The sequence below is a fragment of the Quercus robur genome, chromosome 9, assembly GCF_932294415.1.
Source record: "Quercus robur chromosome 9, dhQueRobu3.1, whole genome shotgun sequence".
NCBI lineage: Eukaryota > Viridiplantae > Streptophyta > Magnoliopsida > Fagales > Fagaceae > Quercus > Quercus robur.
Genome location: NC_065542.1, coordinates 40,497,182 through 40,517,749, shown reverse-complemented (window position 1 = coordinate 40,517,749; position 20,568 = coordinate 40,497,182). Strand labels below are relative to the sequence as shown.

Below are 20,568 nucleotides of genomic sequence, written 5' to 3'. Positions count from 1 at the left end.
ATGCAAAGAGAAAAATGAAAGGCAAGCAAGGATTTTTGACATTATAGGTAGACATGGAGAAAAATTATGAAGTGGTCTTTCATCATAAAAATATGAAATAGATTTGGTTTTGGTAAGGATTGGATCACTTTGGTAAAAAAAAAAAAAAAAAAAAAGTATTTATGATGTTGCTAGGGTTTTGGTTATATAGCTTCTGTGTCATTTATGATGCTACAAGTAATCCTAAAGCTAAAGTGGATTTTGTGTTAAAAGATAATAAATGGAATTGGAGGCCAGATAGATCTGATGCCCTTTTAACTATTTAGAGTCAACTATTTCATGTTAAGCATAAAGATAAGGATAAAGCCCTTTGTCAAGTTACTAAATTTGGGAAGTTTTCTTGTGCTACAACATATGTTGAGCTTTAGGGGTGTTCACCAAACCGCATAAACCGCAACAACCGTACCAAAATCGCCCACAAAATGGCATAACCACACCGCACCGCATGGTGCAGTGCGGTTTGCGGTTTTATAATAAGAAAATCGCACAAACCGCACCACACCGCACCTTCTCTATATATTAATATATTTATTTATTTTTAATATTAAATATATTATTAATAATTTTATAACCCTAGTTTTCTATATAAAAAAAAGTTTAATAACTCTAGCAAGTGTTGACTAGAAAAGCCAACCCAAAATAAAGAAAAACTAGCCCAATAATTTAAAACTTGGCCCAAAAAAAGGGAAAAATTAGTTTTGGGCCGAGTAAGAAAAGCCCAAAATTTGAAAAATATACCGACTTCAAACCGCATCTTATACATAGTATCGCATATGTGACTGCAAAAATGAGGTGTGGTGCGGTTATGGTTTTGGCTAAACTCTAAACCGCACCACTCCATACATGTGACCGCAAAAACAAGATGCGATGCAATTATGATTTTAGCTAAACCGCACCACAAAGTGCGGTGCTAAAAATGGCCCAAAACCACACCACACCACACTGCATTGTGAACACCCCTATTGAGCTTAGAGATAAATCTAGCGAAGTTGAGTGATGGAAGTTGCTTTGTTCCATTTAACTATCATGAAATAATTCGTTTATTGGTTGGTTAGTTGTAATCAATAAGCTGTCTACACGAGATTGAATGGCCAAGTGGAGATTCTTGGGTGATAGCTTATGTGTTTTTTTTAGAAATTGCCTTGAAAGTAGAGATCATCTCTCTTTTTAATGTTGTCACTAGAAGAATTTGGGATGACATGATGAAGTTGTGTCTAGTTTCAAATGTTGTTTGTGTGGGAGAACTTGATTGCTTGGGGGCTAGAGAGTTAAAAGGGAAGGGGCTAAGAGTAATAGTTTGCAAACTTGCATGGTAGGCAACGGTCTACCACATTTGGCTACGAAGGAAAGACATGGTTCATGAAGAAAGAATTTAGACTAAAGAATAGCTAAAGAGAAGCATCATTAAGGATGTCAAAGCTAGGCTAAGGTTTAGAACGAAGTTCAAGAAGTTAGTTTTGGCTACCATCTGTTGTAATTGGGGATTGATCCAAGTAGTATTTTAACTTGATCCTAGAAATCCTATGCTGATGTGTTTTGCCAGAGTGCTATTGTGTTGTCGGTGTGCTACTGTGCTAAAGGTGTTGGTTTGGATGCATTAATGATGTATTTTTTTTAGTTGTTAGTATGTTTTGCTTTGCCATTTGTTTTGGCTTTGGTTTTGTAGTTAGTTTTGTATCTTGGTTGCCGTAGCAGGGAGCCTATGCTAGTTTTTTTCTTTGTTTGGGACCCCCCTTTATAATTTGTGTTTGTTTCAATGAATAAAAGCTGAATTACACCCAAAAAAAAAAAAAAAAAAAAGAGTATTTCAACTATGACTTTCTCTATTTTGATTAATGAATCACCATTCGGAATTATCTATCTTGAAAGAGATATGAGATAAGGTGACCCTTACCCTCCTTTCCTTTTCATACTTAGTGACGAGGTTCTTTCTAGGCTTTTTTTGAAGGGTGAAATCAGAAAGAAGTATTATTAGGGGCTTTAATTTAGGCAATGGTTGTTTTAGATTTAGACAGTTTAGTCATTTGCTATTTGCAGATGACCTAATTATTTTTGTAAAGGATACCCAGGAATAGGATAATGCAAATAAAGTGTAGGAATATTTGACTAAATATAAAGGAGTTGTAAGGCCAAATGGTGAATTTGTAAATTTCCACTATTATGTTGCCAAATCATAAGATTCTTCAAACTCGAGTCAATGGAATTAAACTTCAAGTACCTTGAGATGCCTCTCAATAAAAATGGATCTAGAAGGAATACTTCGGAAGAAGTGGTATATAAATTACATAAAAAATTCTGTACTTTTATCCCAAGCCACCAGAACCGACCTAATCAAAGCAATAGCTACTACTACTACATTTACACAATGTCTTCCCTAGTATCCAAGGAAAATAATAAATAAATAAATAAATAAAATTGTAAAAAATCGATTCAATTTTGAGATTTTTTTTTTTTTTTTTTTTTTTTTTTTGTTGAGAAAGAAGGAATTAAAAAAAAAAAAAAAGTGTATCTCAAAGCTTGGGATGACATATGTAGGCCTAAATGTGTAAGGACTAAGGAGGTCTAGGATTGAGAACAATGCAATGCATGAATGTCGCCTTAACTGCTAAATTTAGTAATTTAGTATGGAACATACTAATAAAAGTAGATAAATTATGGGTAAAAATGTTATCTAGCAAGTACATGTAAGGGAAACAATTATGGTAAGTTCCCAAAGTTAAAAATGGCTCGTGGGTTTGGAACACCATTCTAGCATCAAGGGAATTGTTAGAAGAAAAAAAAGGTACTTGTTGGAAGATTGAAAATGAGATTGCCCTAAGTATATAGATGCTACAGGGTACCACAGTTGGATGGATTTAAACCAAAACCAAGGATAATCTCCCCAAATAAATTAGCAATGCTTGTAAGAGATGCTTTGAATGTAATTCAAGTATTCAACCAATCCATAATGCCTTCACCTGTCCACATTGGGCCATAGAAAATATTTGGGCTAGGACTAAAAAAAGGTTTGAAGTCCTTTATTGATTGGTTTGTAAATCATGCTTATAGGGAAGTTGTTTCTGCTGACATAATATTGTCAAAAATGGGCCTTTTGTGTAAATATTAGGGCACTTTTATGTGATTTTTCATAGAAGTTGTTTCATCTTGTTTGATGATCACCGTAAGTACATTGAGTGAATTGATCTTCTTCTTCTTCTTCTCCTTCTTTTTTTTTTCCTTTTTTTTTTTTAATACAAGATATAAATTCTACTTTAACCTAATTTAAGTGTATATGTGTGTGAAACTTCCTTCTGGAGACTTGAATCCCGACTTTTGCCCCCCACACCTCACATGCACTTATACTTGTAAAATGACCACCACACCAAAAGTGCACGGTGGTGACTAAATTGATCTTCATTATAGCTGTCTAGTGCTTATTAATAATGAATTTAGATTGAATGCTCTTTTTTTTAGAAGAGATTGAGTGCTCATTTTGAAATATTTATCATGAGTGAGATGTTTTCATTTATGATATTAAATGTCTATTTGTTTCACCTTGGGGCATTTTTTTCCTTGTCTATTTTCATGAAAGCTTTTGCTTTTTATTATTTTCTTGAATTTTAGAAAACATATTAAAAAATATCATGATTAGTTAAAACTTTGTAGCATAGTGACAAAAAAAACCCCATGATAATGCACAAAGGGTTTTTTTATTAATTAATGGAGGTTTATTCTTTTTTCCTTTTTTTCCTTTTTTTTTTTTTTTTTTTTTTTTTTTTTTTTTTTTTTAATTTCCCCTCCCTCGTTGTTGTACATTGTAACTATCAAATTTTAACAAACAAACCCATCCTTTTCAAAAAAAAAAAAAAAAAAAAAAAAACATGATTATGCTCAAAGGGTTTTTTATTACATAATGGAGGTTTATTCTTTTTAGTTTTATAATCTCCAATCAATTGTATCTTAGTACATGAAATGGATGGTAACTATTTATTTACTCTGTGTGTGTGTGTGTGTGTTTTTTTTTTTTATTTTTTATTTTTTTTATGATGGTTTAATTTCTTTCATCTAAATGCTACTTTAGAAGGTAAATAGACAATGTTTGACTAACCATATCACTAGTCCACAACCGAAAGGAAAATGGTAAGAAACCCATATGATAGATAACTAGTGCGATTATGGGAAATGTCTCTCGTTTCCAATTCCAAATAGTTTCCATTTTTCCCCTCCCCATTCTATTTAACAGTACTCCTAAACAAGCTAAGGGTGGGTCTTGGAACTTTGTTCCCTTTTAAGCATGTAAACTGCTTCTGAAGAGGGTACATAGTCCATAACTGAACTGTGGCCAACTGTTGGGTCCTCCAGCCCAGCTCATGAGATACTTCCCCCCTTGACCTGGCTTTGAGTATTTCTAGTTGATGAGATAAAAGACTTTTGCCTTCTTCCTTCATTTATCTCAACTCTTAGATTAACTGTTCAATTGGACTTAGATTGAGTTCCTGACTGTCTCCCCTTTGAGGTGCAGTACAGTTCCAGTTGCACATGGTGTGCAGACAACATAATTTTTCTTGGTACCAATTTGGAGAAAAGTTCCCCCAATCCACCATTTTTTTTTTTTTTTTGAGAAGGCTCAATCCACCATGTGATTGTACAAACGAATAGTACTTTTAATCACACAATTTATTTAATAGTCCCGTGACCTTTTAAAGTGTCTCAATGAATCATAAAGAAACACATATAGATAGAATTATAAATTGCCATGCAGTATGTTGAAAGATAGCACTCCAACCTGAAAAAATTTTACCTATGTGCAGGCTTCTCCGACAATGGATGGAGCACACAAAAATGTACTTCTGCTCAGCAAATTTATTATCCTACCCACCAAAATGCTCATTTGTTTTTTGTAACAAGTTACCCCCACACCCCAGTGGGCCTCCCCCTGCCACCACCTTATGTATACACATATGCTAACATTATACTTGAGAATGATTACAAGCAACTGACAATTTTTCGAGCCATAAAATACACTTGGAAGAGGACATACTTACATAAAACAAATCAGAGGTCAATAATATTATTGAACACGCAGAGTGTTGTGAACTGTTCTTTGTGCTTCTTCTCGGATGCATGCAAGGTTCATTTTAATCTCCATGCACAGTCTACCCTCAACAAACTGAACTGGCAACCACAGCTTTGGCTTTACATCAACTAAGTAAGAAAGAGTTGTATACATTTTTTGGCCTGCCGAGGAATCACTATCTTCATTTCTTCCTCCATTGGACTGCATAACCCATTGATTGAAACAGTAAGCTCTTTGACTATGATACACATAATTCTATGTGAATTTGTCAATTTTGAACCTACATTAGAGAATAGGGATACAAATTCCATATGTATAACGCCATATTCATCTTACTTTGGCCATATATCATTTAACACCTAGATCAATACTTAAGTGCTGAAGACCCTATATCAGTCCAGCCCAAACATGAATCAACATATCATTTTATCTTTAAAAAAAATCAAATCGATCATGTATAAGCACAATTGACTGGGGATCACGCCTTATGAAGCGGTCAGTAGTTTGAATCTCCTTTCCCCTCCCTTTGAGGCAAAACTTATTAAAAAATAAAAAAGCCTTAGAAACATAAGAGAAATTCATATGTAAATGAAAAATTCCAGGACTTATTATGAAGGAAACTTTGAGCTTGTATTAGTTATGGGTTGAGAGCAGGAATTTAACTCTATGAGATATAATCTTTTGTTGTTCCTGTTTTTGGTGATCATAGCCCCCATACCTATATTTTCTTGATTCAAAATTCTAAGCTAGAATGTATTATTCACCTGCTAAAGGCCAGCTATGATCTTTGACGAAATTTCTGGGATATAGAAACAATTAAACCATATATTTTACACTGATAAAAAGATGTCTGCAACCTAGCCAGTGAATTTTGTTGGAGTCGTGTGCAAGTTTCGAAGTTAGGATGCAATCTTTCCTTTCTTCTTTCTTTCTTTCTTTTTAAGTAAGTTTTGGCCCTAAGGTGAGGGAGAAGGAGAGATTCAAACTAGTGGCCTCCAGTTTTCATGAGTCGTGGTCCCCAACATAGATCATAGCTGGCCTTTAGAAACTGTATAATAATTAATACATTCTAGCTTAAACAGTGTCCAATCTTTAACTTCTATAAACATTAGCTTTAAACAGAATGTTGAGATGTTTAGAAACAATTGCAAAACTTAAATAGAGAACAAGTGCCATATAATTAGCAAGTTAAACCATATGAGCAGCTATACATGCATGCATACACATGCTCGAGAACAACTAAAGAGACAAATTAACACAATTGACATAGAAGATGCCCAACAACATTAAATCAACAAAATATTACCTGTTCGATAGACCATTTTCCTTCAAATAGTTGAAAGTCTCCTTCAATCATCTTAAACTCAATATCACGCTTTTGACCAAAAGGAAGGCTTTCAAGTTCTCTTTCATAACAATCAACAATTCCTTTTGCATTAAATTTCAGCCCAAATGCCAAGTTTTGCTGTCCAATCTGTTTTAAAGGTTGTAATTGCACAGTAAGTAGGATCAAAGGCAAAAGGTCAGAACTAAACTTAGTGGAAAACTTGTTTCAAGATGAGGTCTGCAGTCTATGTCACATAACAGTATCAATGTGTGGTAAAACAAGAGGCATAGGGTGATTTAGGAAAAAACATCGAGTGCATTGCACTTGAAATAACCCATGCTGACACAAAGAGGTAAACAATGGAAAACTTGTTTCAAGATAAGGTCTTCAGTCTATGTCACATAACAATATCAATGTGTGGTAAAAAATGAGACAGAGGGTGAATTAGGAGAAAATAATGAGTGCATTGCACTCGAAATAACCCATGCCAATACAAGGAGCTAGCACACCAATGTGTTTAACATTGACTTGAGAATGAGAGCTACAATCAAGGACCTCAATCCTGAAACTTCAAATTTCAAACTCTTGGTTGGATCTAAAATAGCATACAGCCCCAAACATTCTCATTCCTCAGTAACCAACCATATGTGTCATCACTCAATAGTATCATCTTGCATACATTTAAACATTCATTAGATGAACTTATTGAAACAATTACATAATAGGCATCTATGTATTAAACTTCCCCAATATCGGAGCCCGAACAAACTTTCATACTTGCTGACAACCTTATGGCCAATGGTCAAAGTGCTTTATGATGTAGATTGTTCCCCCAAACCTTCATGCGTTCCATTGAAGACTAGTACTTCAAAACCTAACTATATATGTGTAGGTACTGCAAAGATTCAAGAATCAGTGTAGGGACCTGTTGGTAAGGTTTTGTTTCCTAAAATTCAAACGATTAGATGTACTTATTACTTTAAAGATCATATTGGTATTTATCAACAAAGCTTATTTTGCACTAGGAATATTACAATGAAATTTGTCAACATTAATTTGTAATTATTAGAATTATGATTAAATTCACAATTTCCTGAAACCTTAAGTTTATGGGACAATTGGTAATTTACAATAGAATTAGAGGAATTGATCCATGTCTCTACTCTACTTATCATTTAAAATGTTAAAATTCGTTCCACTCATCAAAGGGGAAGTCTGGGCCCACATGCCAGAGTGAGTGTTAGAATTTATGATGAAATGATTAATTACAAATTTACACCCTTTCCTAAAAGTTTGAAATTTTGGAACGGTTGGTATTTATCATCAAAAAGTGGTATCCACACTACCAATCAGCAAATTAGAGAAAATTTTTAGTCATAGCCTTTATGGGTGTACATTAAATCTAATAATGCAGTGTATCTTCTTTTTTTGAGAAACTAAAGTTGTGTCTTCTACTAAGAAAAAGAGAATTGAAAAGGGACCTGGAAAAGTCGGGCGAAGTTGTCAGACTTCTGTAGCAATTGACAGACAGCAAGACCAGGAATGAAATCAGCCAATCTCTCATAATCAGTGAGAATGTTCCACACAGTTTGGAGAGGTGCGTCAATGTCAATTCTAGATCGAATTCTGCGACTATTGCTTTCAAGCTTCTCGATCTCAATGCATACACCATCCCCATATTCTAACTCGTTCTCTTCTTCTTCTTCTTCTTCAGCATCAGAATTTTCGTTGCCACCCAAGTCGAGGTTTGAACTTGAACTAGAAGAAGAGCAATACAAATGAGGTAGTAGGAACAATCTAGGGAGACATAGACTTGGGATTGGAGCAGAAGCAGAGTTGGTTGCAAGAATTAGATTAAGATTTCTTGGGTTATGATGATTTAAGAAGAGATGTGGGGAACAGAGTGAAGAGTCTAACGTTGTGGTTGGAAAAGGGCGCATATTCTGGTTCTGTTCTGTCCTCATTCAGCAGCCACACAACAACATTTGACATAACGATCACTCCTTGCCCATCCCAAAATTCTAATCCAATTCATTATCAACCAAAGCCTTTTTAACTTCTGGCTCAGCCCAACCCAAACAACCCTACCCCAAAATAGATTTCTTTTGGGGTAAAACTTAGGCATATTAATTAACTAACTAATTATGGGTGTGATAAATTAGTTTCTTTAATTAAATTCAAATACCTAGTTGCATGAAATTTAATTATCCTTGTAAATAATAGCAGTGGTTGTATTTGGTTGGTCAATGCAACTAAGTGCTTAAATTTAATTGGGGAATCTAATGTATTGCACCTAAGCTATTATATCCACTACCACACACCCTTAGGGCGATAATCACTCCATAAGCATAAGTGTTTGCGAGGTGTGGGGGGCAAAAGCTGAGGTTTAAGTCTTTAGGAGAAAGATTCACACGCATATACACTTAAATTAAATTAGAATAGAAATTCTATCTTGTATATAAATAAATAAAAAGGTATTTACCCATCTTTCTATTCTTTTATAATGTTTTACCTTGGGCAAAACTTAGGTATGGTGCACATAAAAATAATAATATTAACTTTAAACACACGGTTGCATTTATGAATAAAAATAATAATATTATCTTTTCTAAAGCAATTAAATTCGATATACTAATATGTTTGAATGTATTTAAGGACGCTAATGCAACATGCATGCCTAAGTCTTGCCCAGAATTTATGCCAACTAGAATAAAAAATCATTCCCTTGATAATGTCTTTAGAGCATTAGTATTGAGGATGTAAAATCCCCCAAATTGCTAAAATAGCCACTGAATATCTAAAAAAGAACTCCATTCGGGGATATATTCCTAAATTTTTTTACAACATGTGAATAATAAGTTCTAAATATTCATGAGTTTGTAAACTAAAATAATATATTTTATTCAATTTTTCTTTCTCTCTCTCTCACTGTCTCACTCACTTTATATTTATATTATTATTTTGGTGGGATGGTTTATATTATTTTAATTAGTTGTATGTAAAAATAGAAACTAAAATGCTAGATGAGTTATAAAATAAAATTGTAAAATAAATAAAGTGATATCTAAGAAGGTAAAATAAAGTTTTTTTTGCATACTCAAAATGCAAGTACTCTTAGATACCGTACCAAAAACCTAGAACAATTTTCCTCGGGAACTGGAAGTCTTAAAGGCCTGCTTTATGAAGTTTGTGTTATTTAATATTTAGTTTTTGGATTTAATGAAAGTTCCATTAAGCAAAAAAAAAAAAGAAAAAAAAAGAAAGAAAGAGAAGTTCACTTGAATAGACTTTACAATGTACAAAAAACTAATAATAACTTCAAGGCCAAAACCATCACCTAGAGCCTTTCACTAAACTTTTTATATATTTTTTTTAAAGAAAATGTAGAAATTTTTTTTTAGATAACCAAATTTAGAGTACATTATTTGTCAAGACTCAAAACAACAGTAAAGAGGACAATTCATCAAATCAAACATCATTCATATAATCTTCTTTCAACATGAGCAACCATAAATCGTGCCACTTGATTGCCTTGTCGATGCATCAAGGAGGCCTTTCACTATGCTTGGACCATTTTACAATTACATTTTCCTTTATATAGAGTATGCAAAGTTTAAGTGAGCTTAGAAAAAAAGATTTTCAATGTATAATTAGCCTAAGAATAATTATATTTATTTTTGAATTAGAATTATTTCCCCAGGTAGAATTTTATTGCAATGATAAGTGTCTTATACTAAAAGCGATAGATCACGAGTTCAAGTCTAAGAATCGACTTCTTCAAAACAAATTAGAGTAACATTGTGTACCATGCCCTCGTAAAAAGAAAAAAATTTGTACATTGGGTACCTAATTATTTCCCATATTTGCATGGAGGTGTGGTGTGGGCTGTGGACCTATTGCTAAGAATTTGATGACCCCTTCGGAGGAATCACTGTGGGTTGGGCCGTGGTGATGCAAATCCAACCGCGACCACAAGGTGATCGAGTAACACAAGGCCTCCACCACCAAAACAAAAAGACAAAAAGCCAAGGCCGACCAATCCTAATCTCCTAAGTCCCCAACACAACAACCCATTTACTATTCTCTAGTTCCCTTCCACTCTTTAGTCTGTGTCTGTCTATCCTATTATTATTCCTATCCAGATTTGAGATTTCTACTCTACTCTTTTCTGAGAGAACAAAGATAGTCTTTTTGAGGCATTTCTTTCTGTAACTTTTTTACTAAACTATCAGTCAGCCCTTATGGCCTCTACAGTCTCAATGCAACTGGTGCACTGTCATGCCACTCTTCCTTCTCTTTTTCAGGTTCAGAACTCTACTTTTTTTCATCTCCCTATATCTCAATCCCAACTGGGCTTTTAGATTTTCAGTCAAATTTATAGTTTAACTGGTTTATCCAATCAATCTTGCTTTATGTTGCGTAGATTTTTTTTTTTTTTTTTTGCTTTGATACGTATAGTTGTTGAAAATTTTAATTTGAAATTTGTTAAATTTACTATGAAATCCACTTGTAACAAGCAATTGGGTTATTGCCCACTAACAGTTACAATACTATTAACATTACCTCCAAGTACAAATTACTATTTAGGCAAAATTGAGGCACAACTGCTTATTAGGATCCTCAATTGAATTCAAACACATGATTATATTGATTTTAATTGTCCTTGGGAAAGATGACACTATTTGTGCTGTATTGGTCAATGCAGCCATGTGTTTGAATTTACTTGGGGAATCTGAGGTACCTTAGTTTTGTCTTTGCTATTCTCTTTCATACCATGCTAAAGCTAATTCTTTTGCTCATATCACCTTCCTCAGAGATTCAGACAGTACATAAAAGCACAATTTTGTTAATATTGTTTTTATTGTGACTATTAGGTTGCTTGCAAGAAAATGCAGGTTAATGCTTAATATTCACCCTTCTTTGTTGTTACACTTGCTAGTTTCTAACGTGAGCATTCTTTTCTTTTTATCAGGGTAGTCATGGACCAAATGTGAATAATGTGCATATGCCACATGTTGTATGCGGCTCTACAAGTTTGCACTCAGGCTACTCCCAAGCTCCACGTCTATGCTACCCTGCAACTGCAAGAGCATTGACTTCAAAATCTCACTCTGCCTCTAGTGTTTCTGTCATACAACTTTCAAGAGCACCTTCAATTAAGTACAAAAGAATGGTGTGCTACTCAATGGCAACTGTAAGTGTATGATTTAATCACCGTGCTTTTGGTACTTGTTAATGAGAATCTCCTCATCGTGTCTAAAACATTGGAAGAAAGATTTCTGCCAATAGAAACCAAAAATCTCATGATAGTGATAAAATTACATGTTTGAGAAGAAAATTTGCATTATTGATACTTTCTCATTTTTAACTCCTTATACATTGTTGTTATATGCATAGAATATTTCCTATAATCCTCATTGCATTCAAAAATTTGGTTATCTTATAAATGTTATGTTATTTTAGGAACTAGAGCTGCAAGCGAAAGTGACAACCAAGGTCTTCTTTGATGTAGACATTGGGGGTGAACCTGTAGGTAGAATTGTAATGGGCCTATTTGGAGACGTTGTTCCAAAAACTGTAGAGAATTTTCGAGCCTTGTGCACAGGCAAGCTTTGTTCACATTAGTCCTAATTCTTTAGAAACATTGTGACATCTGCCGCTGTTGTTATTGTTGTTGTTCTGATATAAATTGTATAATGGCGCACTTTGAAGATTAAATTGAAATATCTATATGTAGGAGAGAAAGGCTATGGCTACAAAGGATGTTCCTTTCACCGTATTATTAAAGATTTCATGATCCAGGGAGGGGACTTCACTGAAGGAGATGTGAGTTCTCTGCGTGTGTGTGTGTGTGGGTGTGTACCCAAAAGGTAGGTGCTTTAAAACTAAGCCAAAATTTAAGGTGTTTAATGGCTGCAGGGAACTGGAGGAATCAGCATCTATGGTTCTAAATTTGAAGATGAGAGCTTTGCATGTATGTCTTACTAGCACCTCAATGATAGCATTTTGCTTCAATAATGAGGAGCACTTCAAAATCTTCCTCCTCTATTGTCTTTATCTTGCTTCATAATATAAGGAATTCAGTTAGAGTTCTTGGGAAAGTATTTGAATGACAGTGACTATGGTACTGACTACTGACATTCAGGCATTAATTGCAGTGAAGCATGTAGGGCCTGGAGTTTTGAGCATGGCTAATGCAGGACCTGATACCAATGGGAGCCAATTTTTCATTTGCACAGTCAAGGTGAGATAGCTGCTGTAATCCTTTTCAATTGGTTTGATAGTATTTCTCATTGCATTCTTTTCACTTTTAAAACCAGTCATCATATATCACATGTAGTATTAGAAAATGTTACTTCAGTAATCTTTGAAGAACAAAATTTATCTCTTGAATACCTGGAAATTTTCTTTACCCCTAATTGACATTCTTATGGCAATGCTATTGAGGTGGCATGGCTCTTCACTAAGTTGAGTAATAAATCATTTTCAAATAAGAATATACAGAATTATGAGGTGAATTATGAATATACAGATAACAATATTCTTCAGCAAGATTGAACAGTGACATTTCTCCTCAATACTTCTCTAGCCTTACCTACCTCAAGGCAAGCCTGGAGGCATGATCCGTACTGGCCTGCCAAAACACCTCATGGAAGAAGCCAAGAGTCTTTGACTGGATGGCTTCAACTAATAACACATTTAAATAAGAAAGTAGAATGATTGGAAAGTTTCAGGAGTTTTATTTATTAAATTACAACTGTGTCATTTCTGGTTGAAGGGTATTAACTTTTTACTGGTCCCCTAGCCTTTTTTTGTAAACACAAGTTTACCATGGTGACCATGTTTAGTCCATGTACTTGAATGTTTACTTATCTCATACCACCACCTGATCCTTCTGTATCACAGGCAATTAAAGTAGTTATACACAAGTCTCTGTTAGGTTAAGTTGGATCTCCATGACTCTAAACTCTTTATAGATAATGTCCTTAATTTGCTTTATGTAGACTCCTTGGTTGGACAATCGCCATGTTGTGTTTGGAAATGTTATTGATGGACTGGATGTTGTGAGAAAACTGGAATCCCAGGAGACAAGCAGGTCAGATAGTCCTCGCTTGCCATGCAGAATCATCAATTGTGGAGAGCTACCTGTAGGTGCCTGATTTATCTGCTGATGCATGATGTCCTAATTATCACTTTTTGTGACTGTGCAATTGATTTAGCAAAAAATACTATGTGTGAGATATTATTAATGTTAGCTGAGGAAATTTCGGATGATTTTATATAAGCTAGCAGTAGAGGAGCGTGTATTATTAGTAGGGTGGATCCAAATTTCAAATGCAAGGATTTGGCATGTGTTGTGGTCAACTAAATTGTTTCACTTACATGAATTCATAGGCAGTTCACATACCATTCTGTGGTGGCAACTAGGAGAATAAGATTTTTGTATTCATTGTTTCATAGATGTTGTATAATAAGCTAAACTTGACATAGGAATTTATCAGTGTTTTTATTTTACATGGCACGAGAATTAAACATAAATGTGTTGCCGGGGGGAAATTATGCCAGGGCAACGGTTGCAACTGCACTGGACTGAATAACTTGCCCGATCTGCTCTCCTTCACCTTCCCATATTTCAGGTAGTGCTTCCTTTATATTGTGGATGCTACTCAAGGCATGGTCAGCACCAGGAACCAATATTGAGCTCCCCACCTGCCATCAAAAATCTCACATTCATTAAATTTGACCAAAGTCTATGTTATTTATTCCCTTATGGTAGTAGAGAAAAGCAGTCATTCATGCTAATAATGCATTGTTGATGTGAATCTAATCCAAGGCACCATCTCCCATCCTAACATGATTGATTCAATTGCCCTGCAACACGGTAAAAAATGCTGATAATAATGAAATATGTTGCCATCTGGAACATGAGCATATGAAGAAATCCTCACCTGTGCTGAGTTTGTTTTTATATTTGTACTCTGTCTCTAAGTATTATTTTTGTTTTCTGGGTGGGGGTTAACTTTATTATTGGGTTCCAAGATGATTTTTAACGTTTTCTAGTTTTGTTTGTTTGGATTATTTAGTTAGGTAAGCTGCAAACTTGCAGTACTTTATACTACAACGCCACTCAAAACTTACTATAACAGTATGAAGTCCGGCTGCTTTTCCACTTGCAATGTTTCGAACACTGTCATCAAAGAAGATCTGAGAAAGGAATAGAAAATTTTTGTTACTCATTTCGGCAATGTTTAAAGCAACAAATAATGGTTTTAAAGTTGAGATAAATTTATCCCAAAAAAAAACTGAGATGTGCATTGAATTTTACTGTTTTCTTTGGGTCAATGTTTGCTATCTGAATAGCAGCTTCAATAGCTTCCACAGAGGGTTTGCAGAGGATTCGTGACTTGGAGTTGAAACTTCCACCCTCAGTTAAACCTATACTATAGGATTCTGGCTCTGGGGCATCTCCTGAGAGGACTGAATTATCAACTGGCACATCAATGCACCCAACTGGTTCTTGGGGAGGGTTAAGTGTTTCAAAGCAAATGATGCCTTCAAAACAATCTTCCAAACCCAACCTGCTTAGAACTTGAGATACATGTGCTTTGTCTGCATTAGTGAAGATCTGAAAAAACCAGTTCAAACAGCTTAGAATTACCAACATATTGCTGTCTTGTTTGTGAACATGAATGTGAAAGAGTAGAACAGTATTGACATACTATTTTACGCTGTGGCATGGAAAGTAGAAGATTCCTTAAAACTGGATCTGGCTTGAGGGCATCGTAGGGTAGTCTTCCATGGACATAAGCATGAAACTCGTCGTCATCGAATTCATAACCAAGAGCCTGAAGGGAAAGACTAAAATTTGTGAACTCCCAAGTATAAACAGAATAGAATAATTCAGGAAATTATTAATATTGACAGATAATTTTCAAGAAATCCATCTTTATTTTACCTTTAGACCGGCCATTGTTGTCCCATATTCCTTATACAATTCCAAGCACATCCTTGGTACTTCACTTTCATCCATGTGCAAATGTTGCAACATGTACTCTACAACAAATTTTTTAAAAAAAATTTATCAATCTCCCTGTCATTGTAACTGTATTACCACCGTTGACACCATCATCATTATCATAAGTGTCAACAATCATACGCATTATATTCTTGCGACAAGCCAAGTTGATACCGGAGCTCATGGGATACAGAGTATCATCCATATCTGCAGAACATGTTGGGAACCCAAAGATCAATAACATTTACATATATAATTTATCATCTATGCTAACGATGTTTTCTAACATTAAATCATGAAGACTACATTATTTTGTCAAATTTCCAGTCTCTATCTCTAACTGGTTGATCAAACACAAAAATTTGCTCAGTTGGGTTTTTTATAAAATAGGGGACAGTAACATTTCATTATTAAAGCAATGCAATAGAACATTAAACTAAGTAGATTAAGTTGCATTACGACATACCGAAGAGCAAGCAGTCATATTTGGCTCCACTGCACCTCCTAACAGCGTCCATCTTCAAGAATATCTCTGCAAGAAAGTTTTATTTCTTTATGATTGTAGAACACAAGTACTTAAGAGGAGTTTTCTCAGAACAAATCCTACTCTATAAAAGCTGCCTTCCCTTCACATAACAAAGAGGAAATTTTGGAGTCAAAAACCTTAAAGGGTGAGGGGGTAACAGTTCTTTATCAAATCATTCTCTTAAAATTCTTGCAGGGATGAGCATATGGCCATATAAACAATCATATTCACTGTTTTTTACATTTGATATCCTTGATTTTGAGAATCATCAACTAGAACTAGTACGATCAAACCCATTCAAGCAAACAAGTAATAACTATGAAAGAAAGGAGAAGATGGAAGAATTCACAGTAAAAACCATGCAGAGAAAACAAATCAAATTTTTAAAAAAGAATAGAAAAAGAAAAGAAAGACCTGATTAAGCTGTCGAGAAGTGCAACAAATTAAGAGCAAAGGTACTCAGCAAAAAAGAGGTTAAGAGCATAGATAAAAGGTTCAAAGCTTCCATTTTATTTTTGAGTATATACCTTATCCTCTCCCAGATTATATAGGACAAAGATATTAAGCAAATTTCATGGAACATATGATGAAATCAATGCAAGCTCATCAAAATTAACCACAACCATGCGGAAATGATCTCAAAACTTGTCTTTGTTGAAGAAAACAATGAACAGAAAGCAAAAAAGATATCTTTTTTCTATATAAAGAACATAGTACAACATAATAAACCAATACCTCAAATAATACAATGACTATAATTGCTCTGTCGCTTGATTCAATAATGACTTACACACGGCATATATATACTACAAATATGTGAGGAAGGTGCTGAGAGAGGTGACACTTGCAAAGTCTGAGGTGGTGAGCACAATTTATCTTTCTTTTAGTATAATTCTAAAGTGTTAAATGTGTTTAGAGTCATGACTCGTGTTGCTTTCGGTTACCAGTCATTTTCAACATTTGTCTATGATCTCATAGTCTCATGTCTCATCACAACCCACCTACTAGAGTTATAGGCTTCATTTCTTAAAATTCCTCTTACAGTATGACCCAATAACAAAAGATGAGTGCTTAGTGCACCATGACCAATAATTATGCGGAGCAGGGCTATTGGGTTTTTTTTTTTTTTTTTTCATGGAATTAGGAATAGTCTAGATTGGCCTGCTGGCATCATGGAATCAAAGGATATATGAATGAGATTATGGATTACCTACAGTGGGAAATAAAGATGAGGTTTATTCTTTTCAATTTCCAAAGGTATTCGGAATAAAAGCATATTTCATGGCTATTTTCTTATCTTAGCAACGACATTATCATATGGCAAAAACTTGTTGCACACACCTTTACACACTCGCAAAAAAACAACTGAAATTGTGAGTTGAGTCACAATTTCCAGTTGGAAATTAATTTCAATTGCTTTTTTGCGTGTGATAAAGTGTGTACATTAACGTGTAGTGTAATAAACATTACTCTTATCACATTGACACTGATTATTGCACACTAGCTCCTTAGTGTACATTGTTCATACACATCACATATTTCATGTGTCAAGTGTGGAAATATGCACTTAAAAAATGTGAATAGCGCATTTTTTTTCTTTTTACATTCCTGGATGATACGATTCTCTCCCTTATTGCATTACTCAAGAAGGGTATACACGCAAATATGCTGCCCCGTGGAATGGCCATGAACAATACCTCGCTAGCTTCAATTACAAGTCATTGTCATCCCACATTGCAAACTGCATATTGGCAAATGTAAATGGAATTTGATGTTAGAGAACGACAAATTCGTTTTGCCGGAACAAGATGCTCTCATGCAATGTACAGGGTCGGAAACAGCGGAGATTCGTTTTGCCGGAACAAGATTTTATCAGCAACACTTTCTTATTTTACTTAGTTTTGGACAATACCCTGTAATTTTCATGGAACTTGAATTTCACAAAAGCTTCTTGTGAATTGTGATTCCATTTGCATCCTTAAACGGTTGCCTCCCTTAGCCAGTCATGCCAATGCCCTCTAAACGAATCTTTTTCACTCGTTTTGACCTTTAGAAGCAAACTATTCCATTATTCCAAAGTCTTATTTGTTTTCTTTGCACCCATAAATAAATATAAATAAAAGTGAAAGTTTTTTAACTTCTAAGAAATTATACATAAACCCCCTTTATAGGTTATATCAAACATTTGTTTTTGGTTTTGGGACCATCGAGAAAAGAAGGTTAGTTCCATATCTTGTGAATACGCATTTGAGTTGCCTGTTTTGGCATGACCTGTGCAGCTGTGCCTCCCTCGGGATAATGCATGGGAGGTGCTACTCTCTCCATTGTAGTTTATTGAACGAAAAATTATAGAACCGTAACCAATCCTAAGCTAATTTTCATAACTATCTGATGTGGCTAATTGTGAGTGATGGAAAAAAAAAATGGTAGATTTATATGAAAGTGACATGCAGTTGGTCACAGTTTATCATATGAAATGTTTTTTACTATTTTAGCATAAGAATTTACTTTTTTAATTTTATATACTCACTTTTCAAACCACTCCACATTTGATTATCTATTTTATACTACACGAAAAGTACCAATTGAACAACAAAACTCTTAAGTCTTAACAACTACATCTAAATTTAATGTGAAAATATTACGATTAATTAAGAATCATGTGTACACTAAAGAAAATATTAATTTAATAAAAATTAAATTAAAATAGATAATAAAACTAAAGTAAAGTTTTTCTATTAAAAAAAATCATATATAAGTCCAAAATTTAAAGTTTTTCTATTAAAAAATTCATATATAAGTCCAAAATTAATTGAATGGAAGATGGTAGATGTAGGGTCACGTTTTTCAACCCCTGACCCAATATGTATGAGACCTTTAACCAGTGAGCCCGGTACAATGAATTTGTAGAGAGTGGGTCAAAAAACTAGGTTTTAGTGTAAGGACAACAATTAACACGATGTTCTTCATGATCAAGCTGAGATGAACTGAGCTTACCAAGGAAGACTGGTCCTCGGCATGGTCCAAGGAGCTTTTTCTGGAGCCTCTGGTGTGATAAGGGTTTTTAGCCCCTCTTTCTGTCTCCCCCCACCCCCTTTTTATTGTAGTTTTCTTCCTCCTGAATTGGGTTCCCAGGGCAGGTACTTGTCCCATCCGCCCTTCCCTCCAGTTATTGGGAGTAGTTGTAAAGGTAGAAAAGCATGACTATGTTAAGCTCAAAGCACTGAATGCAATAATGACAGCCTTTTTCTCAGACATTTCCCTTTTCTTTGTTGTCCATTTCTGTTTTAGTACTTTTCTTGTTTCGTGAAATGACCCGGAGTGTCACTACCAGTAGCAAGTTGCTCCCTTTGTCCTCGGCTACATCAATGGCCGAGAAGGGTCCTTCCCATGGCCGAGGAGGGGTTTTTCCTTGGACTGGGCCCTTGGCCCAACGTAGACATTGACATGGGCTTCCCGGTCTTGTACCCCCCACAATAGCCCTTCAAAATCCTGTTGTTCGGCTCCTCGGATGGAGAGGAGGGTTTTGGTGACATCAGGCCTCTGTCATGGCTTGCCCAGTCTTGCCCTCCATCAATGCCAAAGCCTCTGCGCTTGCCTGAGACACGTTCCTGACTATGAGACATTCTTTTAGTTTATCCAAGCTGCGTTCCTACCGTTTCGGTACCGAGACGCACTTTTATTAAGGTCTCTTTACGAGGTGACGCAAATCCAACGGCTGAAGACTGCTTTGGAAATTGAGCGGGATTTATCTCGCTTGTAATTCTTTCTTGGAGATTTGGACGAATTGATTGCCACCAAGTTTGCCCCCTATATAAGACACATGGGGGGAGATCATCTTCTTTATTCGCAAACCCTTGAGTTTTACGGGAGTTTTCGGCTTTTAACTCTCCAAATGTTCCCAAGGATCCCACCAAGGTAGTGATTGAGATTTAGGGAATGAAATGGTTGAGGATAAGGGTGAGGGTGAAGGAACCAAACCCTCTTCAAAAGCCACGAGTGTCTCCGAGATTCAGAGTGACACAGTTAGGGCGAGGGAGACGGAGGCCAAAGATATTTCTCCCTTTCGACTGGACAAGAAAGAAGTCTCTCTTCCTTCAGTCAAAATCCGAAGCAGGTGTAAGTTGCATCAGATTTTTGGTGCGACAACATTTGGATTTTCATCCGGCGTCGTATGTCACGCATGTGCGGGTTTGGATTTCTCATCGCCGGTACCATCCATACTTGCTCGATTGCTGCTAGAGCAAGTATGTGGATTTGGCGTTCCTGCTTCTTCTTCTCTTCCACCACCGGCGCCATCCATACTTGCTCGATTGCTGCTGGAGCAAGATTGAGGATTTATCGTTCCCGTGGATTGCTTTTTATAGTTAGCTTCCGATATAGGCTTGTCTAAGTCCTTTCATGTACACTGTATTTCTTCTTTATCTAATAAAAAGACGACTTTATTTCATTTTGTGTACCCTTTCTTTTCTGCAATAATTATTTTATGGATGTATGTGCTGGTATCTTTTCTTTTGAATAGTGCATAGAACTAACGCCGCTGATGGTAAAGAGTTGTCATCCTGAACCTATCAAAACTGACGGGCACACCATTGCCAACTTTA

General features: G+C 35.3%; 3 protein-coding genes across 9 annotated transcripts; 1 reads left to right on the top strand and 2 right to left on the bottom strand.

The window, feature by feature from the left end:
- Positions 1-4,782: 4,782 nt before the first annotated feature.
- Positions 4,783-8,476, bottom strand: LOC126698352 (uncharacterized). Of its 2 annotated transcripts, XM_050395519.1 has the most exons (3): positions 7,904-8,455; positions 6,402-6,569; positions 4,783-5,296 (listed from the first exon to the last, which is right to left on the bottom strand). In XM_050395519.1, the coding sequence occupies exons 1-3, from the start codon at positions 8,384-8,386 to the stop codon at positions 5,090-5,092; spliced, it is 858 nt and encodes a 285-aa protein (XP_050251476.1). In that variant the 5' UTR covers positions 8,387-8,455; the 3' UTR covers positions 4,783-5,089. The 2 variants fall into 2 exon arrangements, with proteins under 2 accessions (XP_050251476.1, XP_050251477.1); XM_050395520.1 differs by lacking the exon at positions 6,402-6,569 and having other exon boundaries at positions 7,904-8,476.
- Positions 8,477-10,475: 1,999 nt separating this feature from the next.
- On the top strand, positions 10,476-13,880 carry LOC126698351 (uncharacterized). Its single transcript, XM_050395518.1, has 7 exons — positions 10,476-10,726; positions 11,395-11,616; positions 11,886-12,027; positions 12,160-12,248; positions 12,342-12,396; positions 12,581-12,666; positions 13,427-13,880. The coding sequence occupies exons 1-7, from the start codon at positions 10,664-10,666 to the stop codon at positions 13,580-13,582; spliced, it is 813 nt and encodes a 270-aa protein (XP_050251475.1). The 5' UTR covers positions 10,476-10,663; the 3' UTR covers positions 13,583-13,880.
- LOC126698350 (uncharacterized protein C24B11.05) lies at positions 13,848-16,846 on the bottom strand. 6 transcript variants are annotated; one of them, XM_050395514.1, is made up of 8 exons: positions 16,700-16,845; positions 15,905-15,970; positions 15,613-15,645; positions 15,379-15,476; positions 15,143-15,268; positions 14,749-15,048; positions 14,562-14,627; positions 13,848-14,132 (listed from the first exon to the last, which is right to left on the bottom strand). In XM_050395514.1, the coding sequence occupies exons 2-8, from the start codon at positions 15,954-15,956 to the stop codon at positions 13,980-13,982; spliced, it is 828 nt and encodes a 275-aa protein (XP_050251471.1). In that variant the 5' UTR covers positions 15,957-15,970; positions 16,700-16,845; the 3' UTR covers positions 13,848-13,979. The 6 variants fall into 6 exon arrangements, with proteins under 6 accessions (XP_050251471.1, XP_050251468.1, XP_050251469.1 ...); XM_050395511.1 differs by having other exon boundaries at positions 15,580-15,645; positions 16,700-16,844; XM_050395512.1 differs by lacking the exon at positions 16,700-16,845 and adding an exon at positions 16,492-16,516 and having other exon boundaries at positions 15,580-15,645.
- Positions 16,847-20,568: the final 3,722 nt, after the last annotated feature.